The 19,224-nt window shown below is 47.7% G+C and overlaps 4 protein-coding genes and 1 long non-coding RNA gene across 8 annotated transcripts; 4 read left to right on the top strand and 1 right to left on the bottom strand.

Moving 5' to 3' along the window:
• Positions 1 to 2,162: 2,162 nt before the first annotated feature.
• Positions 2,163 to 4,382, top strand: LOC117838014 (disease resistance RPP13-like protein 4). Its single transcript, XM_034717875.2, has 2 exons — positions 2,163 to 3,875; positions 3,968 to 4,382. The coding sequence occupies exons 1-2, from the start codon at positions 2,163 to 2,165 to the stop codon at positions 3,995 to 3,997; spliced, it is 1,743 nt and encodes a 580-aa protein (XP_034573766.1). The 3' UTR covers positions 3,998 to 4,382.
• On the bottom strand, positions 4,187 to 5,611 carry LOC117838016 (probable disease resistance protein At5g45440). The gene has a single exon (XM_034717876.2). The coding sequence runs from the start codon at positions 5,609 to 5,611 to the stop codon at positions 4,412 to 4,414; it is 1,200 nt and encodes a 399-aa protein (XP_034573767.1). The 3' UTR covers positions 4,187 to 4,411.
• Positions 5,612 to 6,317: 706 nt separating this feature from the next.
• LOC117838013 (uncharacterized) lies at positions 6,318 to 8,780 on the top strand. The gene is made up of 2 exons (XM_034717872.2): positions 6,318 to 6,861; positions 6,962 to 8,780. Exons 1-2 carry the CDS (start codon positions 6,463 to 6,465, stop codon positions 8,639 to 8,641), a joined length of 2,079 nt encoding a protein of 692 aa, XP_034573763.1. The 5' UTR covers positions 6,318 to 6,462; the 3' UTR covers positions 8,642 to 8,780.
• Positions 8,781 to 9,462: 682 nt separating this feature from the next.
• LOC117839142 (disease resistance protein At4g27190) lies at positions 9,463 to 14,001 on the top strand. 4 transcript variants are annotated; one of them, XR_004636801.2, is made up of 3 exons: positions 9,463 to 12,840; positions 12,906 to 12,966; positions 13,102 to 14,001. XR_004636801.2 is itself a non-coding variant. In XM_034719406.2 (2 exons), exon 2 carries the CDS (start codon positions 10,027 to 10,029, stop codon positions 12,727 to 12,729), a length of 2,703 nt encoding a protein of 900 aa, XP_034575297.1. In that variant the 5' UTR covers positions 9,463 to 9,644; positions 10,014 to 10,026; the 3' UTR covers positions 12,730 to 14,001. The 4 variants fall into 4 exon arrangements, 2 of the variants coding, with proteins under 2 accessions (XP_034575297.1, XP_034575296.1); XR_004636802.2 differs by having other exon boundaries at positions 9,463 to 13,375; positions 13,470 to 14,001; XM_034719406.2 differs by having other exon boundaries at positions 9,463 to 9,644; positions 10,014 to 14,001.
• Positions 14,002 to 17,804: 3,803 nt separating this feature from the next.
• Positions 17,805 to 19,203, top strand: LOC117839544 (uncharacterized). The gene is made up of 2 exons (XR_004636845.2): positions 17,805 to 18,372; positions 18,891 to 19,203. It is a non-coding gene; the product is annotated as an uncharacterized lncRNA (long non-coding RNA).
• Positions 19,204 to 19,224: the final 21 nt, after the last annotated feature.

Genomic DNA, 19,224 nt, shown 5'->3' with positions numbered 1-19,224 from the left:
TGGAAGTTTTAATGGGATGGAGAATGGGAGTTAAAAGGGTAACTTCCACCCGTCACTTCGGGGGAGGGGTGGAAATTAGGTGAGAATTTATTTTGATGAATGCATCTATACCGTTTATCATGACTTAAAGATATAATTTCCCACTTCTAAACCCTCACATCAAACAAAAGTGTATCTAGTCTCACTTAAACTCCCACTCCTAATTTCCTCCACGAGAAAAAAAAATTGAACTAAAAATCATACTCCGTATTACCCGCCACTAATTTATATGCCCCCTTCCCATTAGTTGCACCAACCTTTCCGTTGGTTTTCCCGCACGACGCACGAGACACGACCGGACGTCAACCCCTCATCCGCCAAGTAGTACCCGTCCAATTCCAACCTTGTCACGGTTCTTCTGCTCGCTGGAGCGAGAGCGACGGGTAGAAGTTCCGGATCGGAGAGCTCAAGCATATTATCGCCGTGCAGCCCCGTCGCTGGGCGGCTATTGCATCCAGCAAGCAGATCCGTCGTCTCGGCGTCCCTGAAGGCGATTCCCCCTTCCCCTGAGCCTTATTGAGCCTGGCTGTGCCCGTATCTCCATCGACACCGAGCCTCCAGGGGCCAAGGGGGGAGTGGTGGCTTCGCGCATGTGATGGCTCTGTAGGCCCTGGCGGCTGGCGTAGAGGAGGCTGTGACCAGTAAACCGCTGGTCCACCGCAACCCTCTGTGAGTCCTCTGGTGAGTTCGTTCATTCCTGCCCTGGAGGCCTGGACGTTTCCTGACGAAACTGGCCTTCCCGTTTTCAGTCACCTCTGACTCTAGCGCATCAAATTTAGAACTCCACCTCCATAGTGATACTGTTAGGCGTATGTATGATATCATGAGTTTTCTATTTGGTGGTACTTTGGTGGACTTGTTAATGCAAGTTCCACGGCCTTGCCAGATTGCCCAATTTCAAATTAGACCGTGTATCAATACTTTACTGTGCTGAAATTTTAGGAAAACCTGTGGAATTGCCTTTGCAATTGTGCGGCTAGATCCAAAATACAATGGCACTCACTATCCAACTTAAATATGCTTGATTAACTTTAAATATAGATATTTTTTATGCAGATATGTATATGTGGTCAACAAAATAAGCATTCTTGTATGATATGTAGTTTTGATTGGTGTTGCAATTATCAAGAATTCTAGAGCCGTTTATACTTTATGGTTTAACTACATTGTTTAATCCAGATCCACTGACAGAATTATGCATGCATTTGATTTATGTAATTGTCATAGTAATTTCTAGCCCACACAGTGAACTTACCTTTTCTCTCAACCGAGACAAAATTTTGCAAAGCTTGCATTGCATCTTAGTACAATTTACACAACAATGTCACCTGTGCAAACACCAGGATTTCTGCTTCGTATCTTTATGGGAGAAACACAACCTGTGCTGTTTTAGTGTATGGCGAATCACGTTTTCACGGGTACACAAACTGACAGTAATCAAGTTAAACTCGTTGTAAGATTAGAGTAACCATGAAATGACCTGTCTTTATTCTGGTCCTAACAGTCACATGCCTATGCTTTCTGAACTGTGATGACCACCACTCTGCATTTTTTTTTTTATGGTCAACCACTCTGCATTTTGACTCACTCTTGCAACACCTGCTGCTCACATATGCATCCATCGCGTACATGGGTGGACAACTGCTGCGCTTTGCATCTTTGTATGCTCACTGAGACTATGGTTGCTTACTTGCCTCATTAATAGTTGGATGCCAGACTGCAAAGAATCTATTTGCAATACAGCTGCCTATAAACTCCTAGAATTGGCATACAATGGATTACCACTAACTAGATGTCTCTATTCCTGTCTATAAACTTCCTCTGTAAGTAACTAGGCCTATTGGATTGCTAGAAAATATATTAATGCTAGAAACTATAAGTGCTAGAAAACTTCCTCTGAAAATATAAAACAGTGGTATCTCCTAATATTATTTGCTAAAATAACACAATAATACACCATGGAATAGCTTGATTCAAGTTTATAGTCAAGGTTGCAGGAAGAAAAAAGAAGTAGCTAGATTCAGAACATGCATCATAAAAAGAAAACTTCTACATGTCGTTGAAGCCTGGACATGAGTTTTTCATTTTCAGTGGCTTCCTTGCAGGCGATTGCTGAAACCAGCATGTCGCAGGAGCGGACATTGGAGGAAGTCATTTCTCCATTTTTAGTGCAACTGGAAAAGGCAAGAGTTGTTCCTTTGGATTTAGATGACGATAGTTCACATTCAGACATTACACTTCTGTTTGAAAATATCAAGAAAGAAGCATGTGAAGTGAAGAGCATACTGCAGAGAGTGTCTAAATGGGAAAATGAGATTATTGATGACTTTGGGGGAATAGCTCGACATTTGGATGAAATCATAGAAGAAGACAGCCAGCTTGATTCAATACGTTCCAAGCTTCAAATTGTCAACACTGAAATGTCCAAGTTAAAAGATCGAATGCAACTTCCTCTCCATGTTCCTGTGATTAAGCCAGCAGCTCCCACAACCTTGCCTTCATCAGTACCGTCTAAATGGGTTCATGCAAAAGTTTCGGAGCAGTGGAAAAGACTAGAGATTGAGAGGAAAATTCTTGAGAGCTCAACCATGTCTAATTTGCAGCTTAGCTATGATAATCTTGATTTGCAGCTGAAGCTGTGCTTGTTATGTTTCTCTATCTTCCCAGATAATTCCATCATCAGCAAGAGGGCCATGATCCATTGGTGGATTGGCGAGGGGTTAGTAGCAGCCACAAGAAGTCAGACAGCCGAAGATGTCGGGAAGGAGTGCTTTGAGAAGCTGATTGCTCGAGAGATGATTGAACCGGTGTATCAGAAACGCAGCTGTGGTGTCAACCAATGCAAGTTGCACCCTTGGATTCGACGTATGTTGATTACTGTTGCAAAACAAGCACGTTTTTTTGAATTTGATTCGGATGGCAATGCAACATGGGATTTTTCAGCTACTCACCGTGCCTGTCTAGTTGAAGAGCACCAACTGGAAATAGATCTGGCATCACTCAGAAACCCATCACTCAGAAACCTTCTGACAATATTTAATGTGAATGAGCGATACCTCCAATTTGAGAAGAGTTGGTTCTTGGATTTGAGGAAGATTGCGGTTCTCCAACTAGGAAGATGGCACAACTCATATCGACACCATATTGAAGTCGACAGTACTGAATTTTTGGAAAGACTCCAATCATCCAATCAATTGAAATATCTTTGTCTGAGAGGCATCTCTAGAATCACTGAACTTCCTGCTTCCATTGGTGGACTCTCAAATCTCAGGATCTTGGATCTTCATTCTTGTCATAACCTTGAGAGGCTGACTGCAAGCATCACGTCTCTTCAGATGCTCACCCACCTTGATGTGTCAGAGTGTTACTTGCTGGAAGGCATGCCGAGGGGTATTAGCTTGCTTACTGAACTTCAAGTGCTCAAAGGGTTTGTCATTGGTGGTTCCACTGGTAATTACAATTGTCGGGTAGCAGAGTTGGCCAGGCTGGACAAATTGAAGAAGCTGAGTGTATATATTGGAAGCAAAGTTACAGTGATAGAAGACGAATTGATTGAGCTTGAGAACATCAAAGGCCTTCGTGTGCTGAAAATTACATGGGCTGTATCACTTTCAAAGAAGGAGCGAGTTCATCAAACTTATGATTCAACATCATTGCTAACTTCACTTTCCCTACCTCTAAATCTTGAAAAGTTAGACCTGCGCTGCTTCCCTGGAGAGAAGATACCAGATTGGTTAAGTCCAAGTAAGCTGTTGCGACTGAAGAGACTCTACTTCACCGGAGGAATGCTAAATACCTTTGGCGAAAAAAACATGTCGGAGGTGTGGAACATTGAGGTATTGCGCCTGAAATTCTTGAATGATTTATCAGTGCAATGGATCCAGGTGCTTGACATATTTCCAAAACTGACCTTTCTGGAGGTCTTCAGATGTATGAAGCTGAAATCTTTCCCTTGTGACAAGGATGGGGTGTGGATGAACTATGACATGCAGGAAGTCAACAAGTAGGAGCCTAGGAGGGAGGGTTGAATCAGTTGAGCTTTTATTATTTACTCTTACAGTGTCACTATATTTGCCTCTCACTATCAGTAACAGTGTTCCATGAAGAAAGAAAGCGGACCAAGCAATAATCACAGCAATATCACAGAGTACATAAGCACATTGGCCAAGTATTATTGACAGATTTGAGCAGTTCTTAGTTCTTACTGTGCAGATACACCCCCCTTTTCTCAAATGTTTACGCTGCAAGAATAGCAAAGAATACTGTTTCATTCTGAATGAACACTTGAAGTCACTAGTACCAGATACCACTGGATCTATTATACAGATGCTTTGCCTATTTCAGACTTGCGCCGTTACCAGTGATGATGCGGTCACTCTTGATGAATGAGTTCCTGGCTCGTAGATGTTGATGCTGGCGACGAGAAGCTGCTTCTTGCCAAGATGTCTCCCATTGTCTTGGCCGCCAACGGGAGCCCGCCGCAGGTCTGAAGGATCTCCTGTTTCATGCTGTTAACAGTGGCGAGGTCGACCGTCCCTTTCTCCTGGGAGAGGGCATCCATGAAAATTGCCCAGCAGCTCTCGGTGTCCGTCAATGGCCGCACACGGTGCAAACAGCTCTTCCCCACCATCGCCTCTGCCGCCTGCTCCAGCCGGCTGGTGACGATCACCAGACCGCCTCTATCTTTGGGCAGCCCGAACGCCAAACGTTCCGACCAGTCATCGGCTCTCTGCGGGGCTTGGTGGCCGCCAACAACGTCGGCGTACCAGCGGTTGACGTGCCACACGTCGTCGAACACTATGAGATACCTCTTCCTCTTGAGCTGTTCGTGGACGGCGACCACCAGCTCTGCCAGGCTATTGCTGCCGTCCATGGACAGGATGGCATCCTCCTCGTTTCCAAGAGCCATGAGGATGCCCTGCAAAACTTCCTTGCGCCTGTCTGCTCCGGCGCAGGCGGTGCGGGACATGCACATCCATATCCTGGGGAAGAAGCGGCCTCGAGCGCGCGGGCTGCTGAACAGGAGCTGCGCGAGCGCGGTCTTGCCGCTGCCGCCCATGCCGAAGATGCCAACGCCGTTAAGCCTCCCCGCGCCGCAGTCCCTGAACGCCATGGACTCCAGCTCCGTGAGCTGCTGGTCGAAGCCGTGGATCCTGCTACGCTCGAGCCAAGACGTCGTCCAGCGGTCCAACCCCGCGGTGACGGCGGCGCCGTCCTCCTCCGACGCCGCAGCGTTGCCGTCGGAGTTGTTGCCGACGCACTGGAGGACTCTGCGCCTGACCGCGGCCACCCTCTTCTTGGTCTTGGAGAACCGCCATGCGTCGGGCTGGGTGAAGAACCTCCGCCGGTTCGGGCGGTTGGTGAGCATGCGGCACTCGGCGAGCAAGTCGTTGAGTTCGTAGAGGCACTCCCGGAGCTCATCGGCGTTGGCGGGAGAGACGGCCGCCTTCTCCAGCTCGCCCCTCATGTCGTGGAATTGGGCGCTGAAAGGGAGCTCCGCGGCCACCACCGCCTCCTCCGTGAGGCTATCCACGAACTTCCTGACCAGGAACTGAACGACCTCAACTGCCATCGACGCCGTCGTCCTCTCCCACCGGAGGTGTGGATTATTAACTTCTCAGCTGTTGTTGCAGGCAAGTGCGGACATCAGCGACCTTGCTTAGCGGTTTCACATCAATCAGTGGAAGCTGGAACCCACTAACGAAAAGCACGAAACGCGTCGCGACTAAACGGAGATCGACTGTGTGGTCTGTAGCCTGTTCGACAGGACAAGCCATTTTGTTTTGTCCCGTTTCCTACTCATATATGCTGGGCAGTCAGACAGTGTAAGGGGGTGTATGGATACACCTCACTAAAATTTATCACCTGTCACATCGGATGTTTGATGCTAATTAGAAGTATTAAATATATGTTAATTATAAAATTAATTGCACAGATGGAGTCTAATTCGCGAGACGACTCTATTAAGCCTAATTAGTCCATGATTTGACAATGTGGTGCTACAGTAACCATTTGCTAATGACAGATTAATTAGGCTTAATAGATTCGTCTTGCGAATTAGCACAGGGTTCTGCAATTAGTTTTATAATTAGCTCATGTTTAGTCCTTCTAATTAGCATCTGAATATCTGATATAATACTACTAAAGTTCAGCATAGTATCAAACACACCAATGCTGCCGGCCGGCGGCCGCTTCAAAAGAAGAAGAAAGAAAAGGACAAGCCATGGCCACCACAAGGTCAGTCAATGGTCAACGGTCACTCACAAGTGACCAAGTGAGCGCTCCTACTCACATATTGACATGGAGATAGATTGGAGAGAGGAGGGAGAATAGCTCAAGGTGAGTGCTGACCCCAAAGACGACTTGCTTTTCTTAGGACAGTTAGGCAAAGGCAGAGGTGGAAAGTGGAAACTGGAGGCAGAGATGGAGATGAACGGGACGCACATCGTGTCCGCGGAGAGCATGCTGGCAGTGTGGAACGAGTGGGAGATCCGCATGCTCGTGCTCACCAGCCTCGCCCTCCAGGTGTTCCTCCTCTTCTTCGCCGGCATCCGCAAGCGCAACGTCTCAGCCGTGCTGAGCCTGCTCCTGTGGCTCGCCTACCTGCTCGCGGACTCCATCGCCATCTACGCCCTCGGGTACCTCTCCCAGACGCGCGTGCCCAAGGGCGTCGACCCAGAGTCCTTCAAGCGCACCCACCGCATCCAGGCCTTCTGGGCGCCGTTCCTCCTCCTCCACCTCGGCGGCCAGGACACCATCACCGCCTTCTCCACCGAGGACAACGAGCTCTGGAAGCGCCACCTGCTCAGCCTGCTCACCCAGGTATGCGTCGTGCCGTGCGTGCTTTTTAAAATCATGTGCCCTGCCCGCCGCATATTCGAACTAACGAGGCCTCCATTTCTTTGTTCGTACCTCTTAACAGGTTGCCCTGGCCATGTATGTCTTCACCAAGTCGCACCCCGGCGCCGGTATCCTAGCCCCAGCCGTGTTCATGTTCTTGAGTGGTATCGTCAAGTACGGCGAGAGGACATGGGCGCTCAAGTGCGCGAGCATGGACAACCTGCGGAGCGGCATGGTCACGACACCGGACCCGGGCCCTAACTATGCCAAGTTCATGGAGGAGTACCGGTTCACGCGCGAAGCCGGGCTCCAGGTGGAAATTGTCATCGAGCAGGAGCGGCGTGCGGAGGCCGCTGCCGTGACCGTGGGCGTCGCCGAGGAGAGCGTGCCGTACACGACGGTCATCACCGACGCGAGCCGCTTCTTCGTCATCTTCAAGCGGCTCTTCGTCAACCTCATCCTCAGCTTCCTGGAGCGCACCCGGAGTCAGGCCACGTTCCTGCGGCTCACGCCGGAGCAGGCGTACAAGATCATCGAGATCGAGCTGTCGCTCATGTATGACACCCTGCATTCCAAGGCCGCGGTGATTCACACCTGGTACGGCCGCCTGTTCCGGTGTCTGACGCTCCTCTCGACGTCGACGGCGTGCCTCCTCTTCAACGTGCACCACAAGGGTAAACACCAATCGTACAACAGCATCGATGTCTGCATCACGAACATCTTGTTTGGAGGAGCTCTTTGCTTAGAGGTGTATGCCATAGGAATGATGCTCATATCCTACTGGACATACGCCGCTCTGCAAAGCTGCAACTTCCGTTTCCTGAGCAATATGATCTTCCGAAGCATTCAGTATTTCCGCCCGGAAAGCCGGGCGAAGTGGTCCAATCTGATGGCCCAACACAATCTCATCAGCTTCTGCCTCCTGGACAAACCAATCATGCTCACCAAGGTCTTGAGCGTCCTCGGGCTCAAAGCACGCTGGGACAGTTGGATGTACATCCGGCACATCGACGTGTCGCACGAGTTGAAGATCTTGGTGTTCAGGGAGCTCAAGGATAAGACGGTGAGCATCGTGGACGCCGAGAGCTACCGCAAGTTCAGCAACCACCGGGGACAGTGGGCGCTGCAGTGCAAGGGCTACTACAAGGAGCTCGGCTGGAGCGTGGAGGTGGAGTTCGACGAGAGCATACTCCTCTGGCACATTGCCACGGACCTCTGCTTCCACTCCGACGATGACAACGACGCCGCCAAGATCGCTCAGTACGTCGAGATCAGCCGGGCGATATCAAACTACATGCTGTTCCTGCTCGTGGCGCGGCCCTTCATGCTGACGGCGGGCATCGGGCAGATCCGATTCGGCGACACCTGCGCGGAGGCCAAGAACTTCTTCGAGCGGGCCGAGATGGCGCGCCCGGACGCGGGAGCCGCGGCGAGGATGGTGCTGGACGTGAACGCCGAGATCGCGCCGAGGGACGTGAAGGGGGACCGGAGCAAGTCGGCGCTGTTCGACGCGTGCCGGCTGGCCAAGTCGCTGCTGGAGCTGCAGCCGCACAAGCGGTGGCGCGTCATCCGCGTGGTGTGGGTGGAGATGCTCTGCTACGCGGCGAACAAGTGCCGGAGCAACTTCCACGCCAAGCAGCTGAGCGGCGGCGGCGAGCTGCTCACGGTCGTTTGGTTCTTGATGGCGCACCTGGGGGTGGGGGAGCAGTACAGGATTGAGGCTGGGCATGCCAGGGCGAAACTGATTGTAGAAAAGAATTGAGATTACCACCGAAGGGTAATGTGCTGCCTTGAAAGTTCTTGAAGATATGTGCACATATGTAATATTTTGGACCGTCGTCATCTTTTGCGCAAGTTATCTTTTTGATGAGAACGAGGGGATGTTTGGTTGACCGCTAGAACTCACCACGCCACATAGTTTTAGACCTCTGCTAGATTGGTTCTTAACTTTTTAGCGTGCCACAAGTTTTCGATGGGTTTTCAGTAGCTTTTCCCGCTACATGTTAGTCGCGGGATTTTGCCACCATAGTCCATAGGTTTGGTGCACCGCATGTGCGGCGTGGCGATTTGAGGTCAGGAACCGAGCAAGAGCAGCCATTATGAAAAGAAAATGTGGTCTTTATAGATCTATATGGCATGGCTCACCATTGTGCAAGTAGTCTATAGCATTTCATCCTTATAGATGCTCATAAGCATATAACCCACCCATAAAGATAAAATAATATAATCTCTCTCCTATTCTCTTTCTCTCTATGTGTTTGGATAAATTTTTTATATGCTAAATGGATCCTAACTTATAGTCCATCCATGGCTTAGCATTATGGGCATAGAAATAAGCATAAAGACTACTGACACGTGGTTACGTGGTTTATGTACAAAGATCACTTAATTTTTATACATTGTTCATGCCCTTGATGGCATAACAAAATAAAATTGATTTCGGTATTTGTCGGTAGTGAACGGTTCTAGCATAATAAACCTGATTTTTTTTTTTTGAGACTGACGCCCCGGCGACTGGACCTGAAGGTCTTTCCGCGTTTGGCTTTTGAGTTTTGACGCCCACACGGGTGTTTGACTGGTCGACGCGGCGGCCGGCCGGCCGGGCCGGGCATCTCTGCACCCGGTTTTCTACTTCTACAGCCCGCGTGCCAGTGGCTGCTCTCCTGTCCGAGCTCCTCCCTTCCATAGCCGCCCGCCTTTCTCCGAGCTCCCTTGCGGCCTCGCCCCTAATCCAGCGGATGAGCCTGGGTTCTGGTGGGTTCCAGGTGGGATATTGTTCTCCTTCCTCAACTGTCAATTCCTGCATCTCTCCCATTATTCGGCTGCCGGGACGCCCTAGAGGATACGGCCGCGGAAATCGCTGAGGCCGACCTTGCTGCCGCCGGCAACCCTCCCGGCACCGTCATCTCCAGCATCTTTGAGCCGCACAGGACGGCAGGTGAATTATTTCTATTTTCTACTATGTGCTTAGGAGTAATACTTACGTGCTTTGATTTTTCTCCCATGTTCACCTGCAATCTAGCGCATGACATTTCACGAACTGCGATTAGAGATGCATCGTGTATAAATATGCTTATCGAAATGAAGAAAACACCATACCAAGTTACAAACAACCTTTTTTTATTATCAAACAGGAGGAGGAGGACAATGGTGTACTATAGTTGCTTTTCGTACCCAAAGCCGCCAACGAATTTTCCTACCGTGCAACTTAGTGGACTTGCAGACACGGGAGAGTTAATTTCATTTCAAGAGATGCTCGGACTGCTTGTTCGTCCAGATGTTGGAGTAGTTGTCATCGAAGGAATTGGTGGCTCTGGAAAGACATGGGCTGCAAAGGCTGCATACCAGGCAGCAATGACCTCGAACATATTCAATGCATATATCTGGGTTTCACTGTCAATAAGTTGTAGCTTGAGACAGTGTATCAATAAGATTGCAGCATCTCTTTCGTGTGGGGTCAGGGACAATTTGTCTGTAGAAAGAGCTAAGACCATAATCAATGAATATCTCACACAACGGAAGTTCCTACTAGTTCTTGATAATGCTTATTTCACTGAAGAAAGTATCTTAGAGTCCTTGGGAGTTCCTCATCCTCAACGACAAAATCTCGGCTCAAAAGTCTTTGTGACTACAAGAACTACAAGGACACGGGGTGTCATGGACCCAGATAGACTTATAATACCACAGCCTCTCACTTCTGAGGAGTCACGCGACCTACTGCATGAGAAAATTGGAAGGCACACCAATTTTGCACATGACTTGTTCAGCAATTTCTATGGCGTCCCACTCCTAATCATTTTATTAGCTGGGGTATTGTGTGATGCACCAACTCAAGATGTGTTTAGTGAGTTGATCGCAAACATGCTTGTTTCTCTAGGAACCTGGGTATCAGTTTTCCACAAAATGCAGCGCATGGTAGAATTTGGATATCATCAGCTTCCTAGTGATAATGCACGGCACTGCTTGCTCTACTGCTTACTCTTCCCAGAGGAACAAGGAATTCCAGTCAAAGAGTTAATCCGGCACTGGATAATGGATGGTCTGCTCCAAGAATTTTTTTCGTTTGATGAGGCTAACCATATTGGCAAGGAAATTCTCGATGTTCTCATAAAGCACGGTATGGTATATTTGGAGGATAATGATCATGTACGCATGCATGATGTCATCAGGGAAACTGTGTCAAAATTTGGGAAGGACAAGGATTACAAAGAGCAACTTGACTGGTATTTTGAGAATTCTAGTATTACCAAACTAGAGCATCTTGCCAAGTCTAGCAACAGAGTTTCATTAATGTATACTGAAATGGAATGCCTTCGTGGAAGCCCACGTTGCTTATTTCTTTCATCTCTACTTTTAAGAGGAAACTATCTTTTGAAAGCTATTTCAGAGGAATTTTTTTGCCATATGGGAGCACTAGGGATACTAGACCTGTCATTTACTCGAATCAAAGTGCTGCCACCTTCCATCTCCTGTTTGGCTAAGCTGAGAATGTTATTGCTGATTGGATGTGATCATTTGGAGGAAATTCAACACATAGGCTCATTGGTGCAACTCGAGGTACTGGATGCATCAGGTTGTGTTTCCCTGAAAAGTATAGATCCCAGGTCATTTGACCATATGGTGTTGCTCAGGATCCTTGACCTTTCTAAAACTCCCATCACTTCGTTGACCTCGATTCCAGCACATATGGCGGTTTGCCACCTGAATCTCCCGGGTTGCTCATTTTTTGGTTCTGACTCTGCCCTCCCTTATGGGATGTCAAAAAGTGGTGCTGTTCAGAACTTGCAGCTAGGAAACATTGAGAATTTAACAGATTGGATGGGCATGCTATGGTTGCCTTGTGGACTGATTTTCCAGCTGTCTGGTAGGTTTGGCATGAAAGTATCATCTGGTGTTGACCGGCATAGGAAAACATATGTTTATGCAAGTGATGCCTATTTCTTTAACTGCTTGGAAAAATATTCTCCATTATGGTTTAACTGCTTTCAAAAGTTTCAAATCATCATTTCCCCTTTGATGGATGACCAAACCATGGACATGGATGCCCAAGTAACTGGGACTGATTTCATCTTTCAAAATTCCTGCATTAGAACAACGCATTTCACGCATTCCATTGATCTCAATAGATACGTTCAGATAAATGATACTGATGGTGTTCCTACTGATCTAGACAGCATTCTTTATCATGCCGAGTTGATATCATTAAATAGGTTAACAGTGACCACCCAATTTTCTGATCTGAATATTAAAAGTATGAAAGCAGCAAGAGAACTCTGGATAGAGAATATTGACCAGTTGGAGAGTCTTCTGTTAGCAGACGAAGTCCGGGCATTGTCTGCAGTGGGCAATTTGCACAACCTATGGATCTCCAACATGGAAAATTTGTCATCCTTCTGCAAAGGGGTGGAAGATGTGACTAGTTTCGGTTGTCTGAAGCGTCTGGTCCTTGATTGTTGCCCAAATCTCTTATACCTCTTTCCTTCAGAACTACGCTTTCCGAATCTTGAAATGTTGCATATCAGGTTTTGTGACACTTTGGAGAGGGTGTTTGACTGCTCGGTATTGGGGCAGGATGCTGTTCCAAGGTTGCAGTCGCTGCAACTGTGGGAGCTTCCTGAGCTAACATGTGTGTGTGGCGGAGTCTTGCCATCTCTAAAGAACCTCAAGGTGAGAGGCTGTGTAAAACTGCGGAAAATCCCTGTTGGTGTGAATGAAAACAGCCCGCTCGTCATTACGAACGGGGAAAGGCTGTGGTGGGACAATTTAATATGGGATGACGAAAGCATTAAGCGGTGGGTGCTGTTCAGAGGATGGGGGCCCTTGCTACCTCAGTTTGCAACTGAAGGATGAAAGACAACATCCAGATATTTCCAGCAGATTTTTTGTAAACAAAGCAGCATTTGCCAGTCTTCCTATGGTTTCTCAAAGTGCCAATTTTCACCTTACCGCACGTCATGGCTGGTACATCCTTAACTGTTTAACTGTTTGGAATAGGATTCTCCGTTGTGGTTGATTTTTTTTTTCAGAAGTTTCAGATTGTCATCTCCCCTTCGTTGGACACTGACGCCAAAAAAGAAACGAAGACAGGTATCATCTTTCAGCATTCCTACTTTAGGACAAAGCAATTCGCAATTCCGTTGTTCCTGAAAGATATATGAAGATAAATGGTACAGTACTATCGGTGTTCCTTCTGATCTTGATGGCATTCCTTATCATGCTCAGCTAATATCATTAAAGAGACTAACAATGACGACCCAATTCGGATCTGAATATTAGAGGTATGGAATCAGTACGAGAGCTCCGGCTAGAGAATTTTGAGCACCTGGAGAGTCTTCTATCAGTCAAATAAGTCCAGACATTATCTGCAATGGGCAACTTGCACAAGCTATGAATCTCCAACATAGAACATCTAACATGGTGCAAGATATGACTAGTTCAGTGTCTGAAGCACTTGCTCCTCGACTGCTGTCCAAATCTCACATACATCTTCCCTTCGGTACCACGCCTTCCAAACCTTGAAACGTTGCATACCAGATTTTGCGATACTTTTTAGAGGGTGTTTGATAGCTCGGTCTTAAAACTCTTCCAAGGTTGCAGATTGCAGTTGCTGCAGTTGTGGGAGCATCCTGAGCTAACCTCGTTGTATGATGGAGTCTTGCCATCTCTGAAGAACCTGAAGGTGAAAGGCTGCGCAAAAAGCTGTGTAAAGTTTCTGTCGGTGTGTGTGAATGAAAAGTAGCCCTTTTGTAATTCGCAAAAAAATAGCCCTTCTGTAACCACTACCGGGGAACAGCTGGTACAGTTATTATGCGATGACGAAACCAGTGTTAGTTGCTGTTCAGAAATTGGGGGGCCCTTGCAACTGAAGGATGAAGATATATTCATGTGTTTCCGCAGCATTTGTCAGTCGTTCTACGGTTTCTCAGACAACATTTTTGTTTTGTTTTGACCTACACCTACCTATATGTCATGGTCGCTACACGCCTCGTACAATTCTCTGAATTGGTCCTGTAGGAAAATTCTGCTATGTGGCTGTACCTTTGAGTCTGTAACAACACGAAGCATAGAGTTTGACTCTGTGTGCTAATAATTGAACAAGGTTTAGCAATTATTTGCTATATATTTGGTCTGTATCAAAAAAGATTCTTTGCATCGTAGATGCAGGATGCAAACTGTTTCTGCGCATAATTGCAACTTCTACTGCACTTTGTTCATCGTGATACCGTGAAGGGATTGATCAGCAGGGATTCTAAAAACAATGTTTAAGGTAGCCATGTGTTAGCTGTTTCTTGAAGTTGTACCTGAGATCTGAATGCGCGGTGGCCTGACACATCGCCCTCCATTTTAGACACGGCGTCTTCGGTCGAGCAACTGCGGGGGTTGCCCTGCTTCAAGCTGACAGTCGCTCTTCGGGGTCCTGGGCCTGAGTTTTGTTGTACTGGGCTTTCGGAACGGCCCACGTAATGAATTTTTCGGTCGAATATCTTGCTGTACAGACGTCAGCCCAACAGACGCCATCTATCTGTCCTTGCAAGTTTAGGCCCGAAACAACCAACATCGATCTGGGAAAGAAGCTGGGCCCCACGGAGATTTTGCGGTTTGAAATTCGGCAGAAGCCGAGTGGTGCTGCAGACTGCTGAGCGCGCTTGAGCAATCCGAGCGGCGGCTGACGGGTGACGAAGAGAAAGAGTGCCCAAGAGCCGGCCAAGACGAAAGGCTGTGTGATAGGATAGGATCACAATCAAATCATACTACTGTCACACGCGTAGCTTGCTCAAGCCAGTGCTTGACCGCGGTATTGGTTTCGGCTTGCTTGGTGTTCTCTCCACCATTATTTTCCTTCCTTTCCCATGCAAGTTGCAGCCCGCAAGCAACGCAACGCCGGGCGGCCAATCAATCAGCCTCAGCTCTCCCCTCCCCGCCCCGTCCCAGCCGGCAGGGACGACGACCGGCGTACGACGGCATGGGACGATGGCGCGTCCGGCCGCCCAACGCCGCATTTACGCCGGGGACGGGCCCAGAGCAGCCGCGGTGTGGCAGGACAAGATTCCCCCGGCCGACCCTCGCATTAACCTCCCCGTCGTCCTCCGGTCTGCAACCGCTAGGACCCCTCGCGCCCCCTCTCTGTCTGTCTCTGCGCGCGTCGATGCGTCTGGCACTCGCAGTCGCAGTGCCGCGCCGCGACGAAGCAACGCGCTCCCGGCCCGGCCTGCCGTCGCCTTGTCTCTTTTGTCTTCGCCGTGCTCCATCGCCCCCGGCCGCGCCTCCATGCATCCATGTGCGGCAACCACTACTTCCTCCGGCCGGCCGGCGCCAATTCGATGCAGCTCCCGTTTCAAACGCGCCGCTGCGTGCGAGCTACGAACAGGCTCTCATTTTGGCAATCCAAGGACTTATGGTAGCACTTCTTAATCACGCACAGTATAGTTGGCTACAAAGCCGGTCGAACATGTGAACAAGGACAAACTTTTCTTGGTTTCGTCTTCTTCACCGAAGGCACTACGCTCCAGATTGTACATATACTTGTCAACTTTGTACGTGTACTGTGTGCACTGCATGTGTAGGCATAATAATACTCCCACGTCCCACTAGCTCGATATATGACACATGAAAAAAAAATACAGAGTTATAGACTCAACCTTGCAGCTAATAACAACTGGCTACAAAATACAGTGCTGGATTATTTTTCTTTCGAGGGTTCAAAATTCAGACACTACCTTAGTTGAAATTAGAGGACACACTTCGTTTCGTTAGGGCAATATATAATTACTCTATTAATACTTTACTATGTGATACAAAAGTGTAGGAGTAGTCGATAAGAAACTATTTTTTGATGAGAATTCATTGACATAAATTTATGTCACAAAAGTTGCGTATTAATATAGTGATGATTGATCAAAGGCTTATCCTAATAAAATGAAATAAGCGTCATAATTTTGAAGGGAAGGAATAAGACGGAGACGACTTGCATGGATTTTAAAACCATGGTAGTACCACCGCTTGCGTTATTCGAAATACATCAACATTACTTTTTGGTCCAAAATGTCGATATGTATAGTAGTAAAAAGCTAAAACTACTAACCGGCAACCGATCGACGCTTTGCGCTGAACAATGTTGCTTTGAAAATATTTTATTGTCAAAATCGATTCAAATCTAACGAGGACATAGTTGTAAATAGCTTAGCAGTGTAGCACCATATGCAACCGTTTTTCTCTTCGAAAGACGGCAGCATGACAGCAGGCAACCACCACCAAACTTTTTTTTTTTGACAACATTTAAGTAGTACTCCAACTCCAAAGAAGTCCCGGTTCAGTTTTTTTTTTCAGAGTTCAAGGACAAAAGCGCCCGGCCTGTTTTGCATTGCATCAGGATCGAGCAGCATTCAGTTCACGTCATATTTCCGCGTTAGAACATGTTTAGCAACATGCAAATGGTTCTCAATATGCTCAAAAAAAATATTTTCAAAGTTGTCCCAAATCAACATGTTCAAGTGAGCATTGCGGTTTCGAGCAAATAAAAAATATGTCATGATTATCTAACAAACCTAACACTTGAATAAAATAAGGCCCTCCACGGTGTGAGTGAAGCTTCAAATTGTTCGTGGCTGCAACCTCAAAGGAAAGCTAGAACTTCTTCTACTTCATGATGTGTGTATCAGATGATTAGCTCATTGCAAACACGGATACATGTGAAATAAAATAATCCAACGTCTCCTCAACGACTGCTTGCGCGCTTCACGACAGCCTCAACTACCGCTTGCTTCACGGTAGCGTGATGGCGTCACTGCACCCGAATAGTCATGACTCTTGAGCCAAGCAGTGGTTGAGGAAGACTTCACATTACTCCATATTTGACTTCATCACATGGGTCCATGAGCCTGTTCGCTTCAGCTTATTCAGCTGGCTTACCAGCCACCAAACAGTGTTTTTCTCTCACAATAAATCAGCCGTTTCAGCTTTTCAGCCAGCTTATAAGCTGAAGCGAACAGGTTGCATATTTGCAGTAAGCATTGTGAAAGCAGTTCTAGCTAGCTCATCTTGGAGGTGGCAGCCATGAACAGTTTTAGCCTCACTCATCAGTAAAAAACCTGACAAATGATGACCCATGTGGCAGGCCAGGTAGGTTCAGTGGCATTTGATTCCAAGAAGATTCTTTGAGAACTTGGATACACACACAACGTGACAACAGTGAGCACGCTGTCAATCTTCACTCTTCAGGGGCGAAGTTGTCCATTCCACCTACGTAGAAGGAAATGAAATGAAACCCTAGTTTTCGTCCTCCGTCACCAACAACGCGACGCGGAAGCCCTTCGTCCCTCGTCTTGTGCGGAAGCCGTTCAAACTTGAAACCGTAGGAGGAGTAATTACCCATGGTGTCACGCGCCCTTCGTAAATGCTGTAACCATCCGTCCATCCATCCATATCCCAGCCAGCAGCTCCATCAAAGCTCGGGATCGTGCTCATCCGTGCCTCCAACGACTCAGAAACCGATGAAAAAATGGTGAGAAATTAAACACGCACGTCGTCCCCCGATCGCATCGCGTCCGTAACACATTTACTCCCCCCCAGTAGCCCTCGAAGCATGGCGGAGCTGTAGCATGCACGTTCTTCACCGTCCTCATCACCTCACCCGTCGCCGAGATCAGTAATGGCTGCCTGCCTCGATCCGTCGGTAGAGGAAAGAAACCTTGCGTTCCGGAGCCATCGATCTCCATAGCTGCTGCTAGGGTTTCATTTCTCTCTCGCTCGCTCACACATGAACAGGAGGCAGACTGACAGACAAAGTTGCTGCTGCTGGCCACCCTCTAGCTTGCACTACTGCATAGAGACACGCACACATGCAGGATTCAGGATGCAGCGAGCCATAGCAGCTCATCAGCTCTGAGAGATAGAGAGATAGAGAGGAGAGGGAGGGGTCAGATCGGGCAAGAAAGCTGGGGTGGCCCGGGGGAATCTCATTTATGTGGTTGCACCTACATATGCATCCATGTACTCCCTCCACGATGTTGGAGATGGAGAGAGACAGGGCCTGGTTTCCATTAATGCTGCAGCCTGTCTTACTCATTTGGTAGCCGGAGGGACTTGAATGCCCACCCACACCCAAGAGGTGCATAAGTTGGAGCCCCTCCCCCTCCATTCTCCAGCCCACATCCATCTCCCTTCTTCGCCTCTTCCAGCTCTCTCTCTTCTCCTCTTTCTCCAGCTGCTCGCTTTTCACCTTCTGCATGGCCATGGCTGTCCGTGCTTCGTTCTACCTTTCCAACGCCACTCGATCTGCAGGCCTGCAAAAGGAAAAGGAGGGATGAAATAGTAGCTATGATGTTGGCTCGGCTCACTCAGATGACCACCCTCTCTGCTGGGGCGATGCACGCGAGATCGCTGGTGTTTCTGATTGAGCCGTGCCAATATCTTAGTACTCTTTCATACTACGTATTTTCAGTCGTATTCTCAACAAAATCGAGGTTCCTTCTTGTGTTCACTTGAGATCTTGAGGTACGAGCAGTTATGTATGCTCCTAGGAGTACACTCCTGAAGTATGTGAGCATTCATATGCATCTGGTGGCGCTTATGCCTGCGTTTCATTCCGGTGAATTTTTACCTGGTGTTTGCAGAAATCCACCGTTGCGACGTACCATTTGAGTACTAACATGCTTATTATTACGAGTTCATGCAGCTTTTGAGACATTTTTGTCAGTAGTCACCATGCATCATCCTATTTTCGGACTTCAGAGTTTAGATCATGCATGTGTATAGTAATGCATTTCTTGGTATTTGAAACGAAACGAACATGCATATCAAGTTGACAAGCTAAGCATCGATCTAATCTACTTGAGTTTTGCACAACCAGCGTTCCTGTTCAAAAACTCGCTTGTTTGATGCTCTGTCAATTGTCCCGTTCTTTTTCTTAAACTTAATGAAATGCTCATGCTTTGCGACTACACATTTTGCACAATCACATGTTGATTACATGCTGTCCGCTCCCACGATTGAACTACGGATCATTTGTATAGGAAGAAAGATTGGACTGGTGAGATAGATCCAAATGCTGATGGCTTCCCTGTTCTGTCGACCATGGAGTCGAAATAAACAGGAGTGCAGATACCTGTAAGGCTGAAAGACAGTCGTAGCTACGGCGAGCGAAGCCTCTGTAATTCTTCTTGGATCGATCTTGAATTTATGTTTGAGGCCTGCCACATGAAGGCATGCGTATGCAGCAGTCATACAGTTTTGAGACTTTTTTTTTGAAACGAAACACTTGAATGTATGCACCTTGTACTTGATCATGTCTTGAGTATAGTTAAGGGAGATGTTCACTTGTTTAAAGCCCTCCGCTTTACGTATGGG

The sequence above is a fragment of the Setaria viridis genome, chromosome 9 (assembly GCF_005286985.2).
Source record: "Setaria viridis chromosome 9, Setaria_viridis_v4.0, whole genome shotgun sequence".
Classification (NCBI taxonomy): Eukaryota; Viridiplantae; Streptophyta; class Magnoliopsida; order Poales; family Poaceae; genus Setaria; species Setaria viridis.
This window is presented reverse-complemented; position numbering and strand designations above follow the sequence as displayed.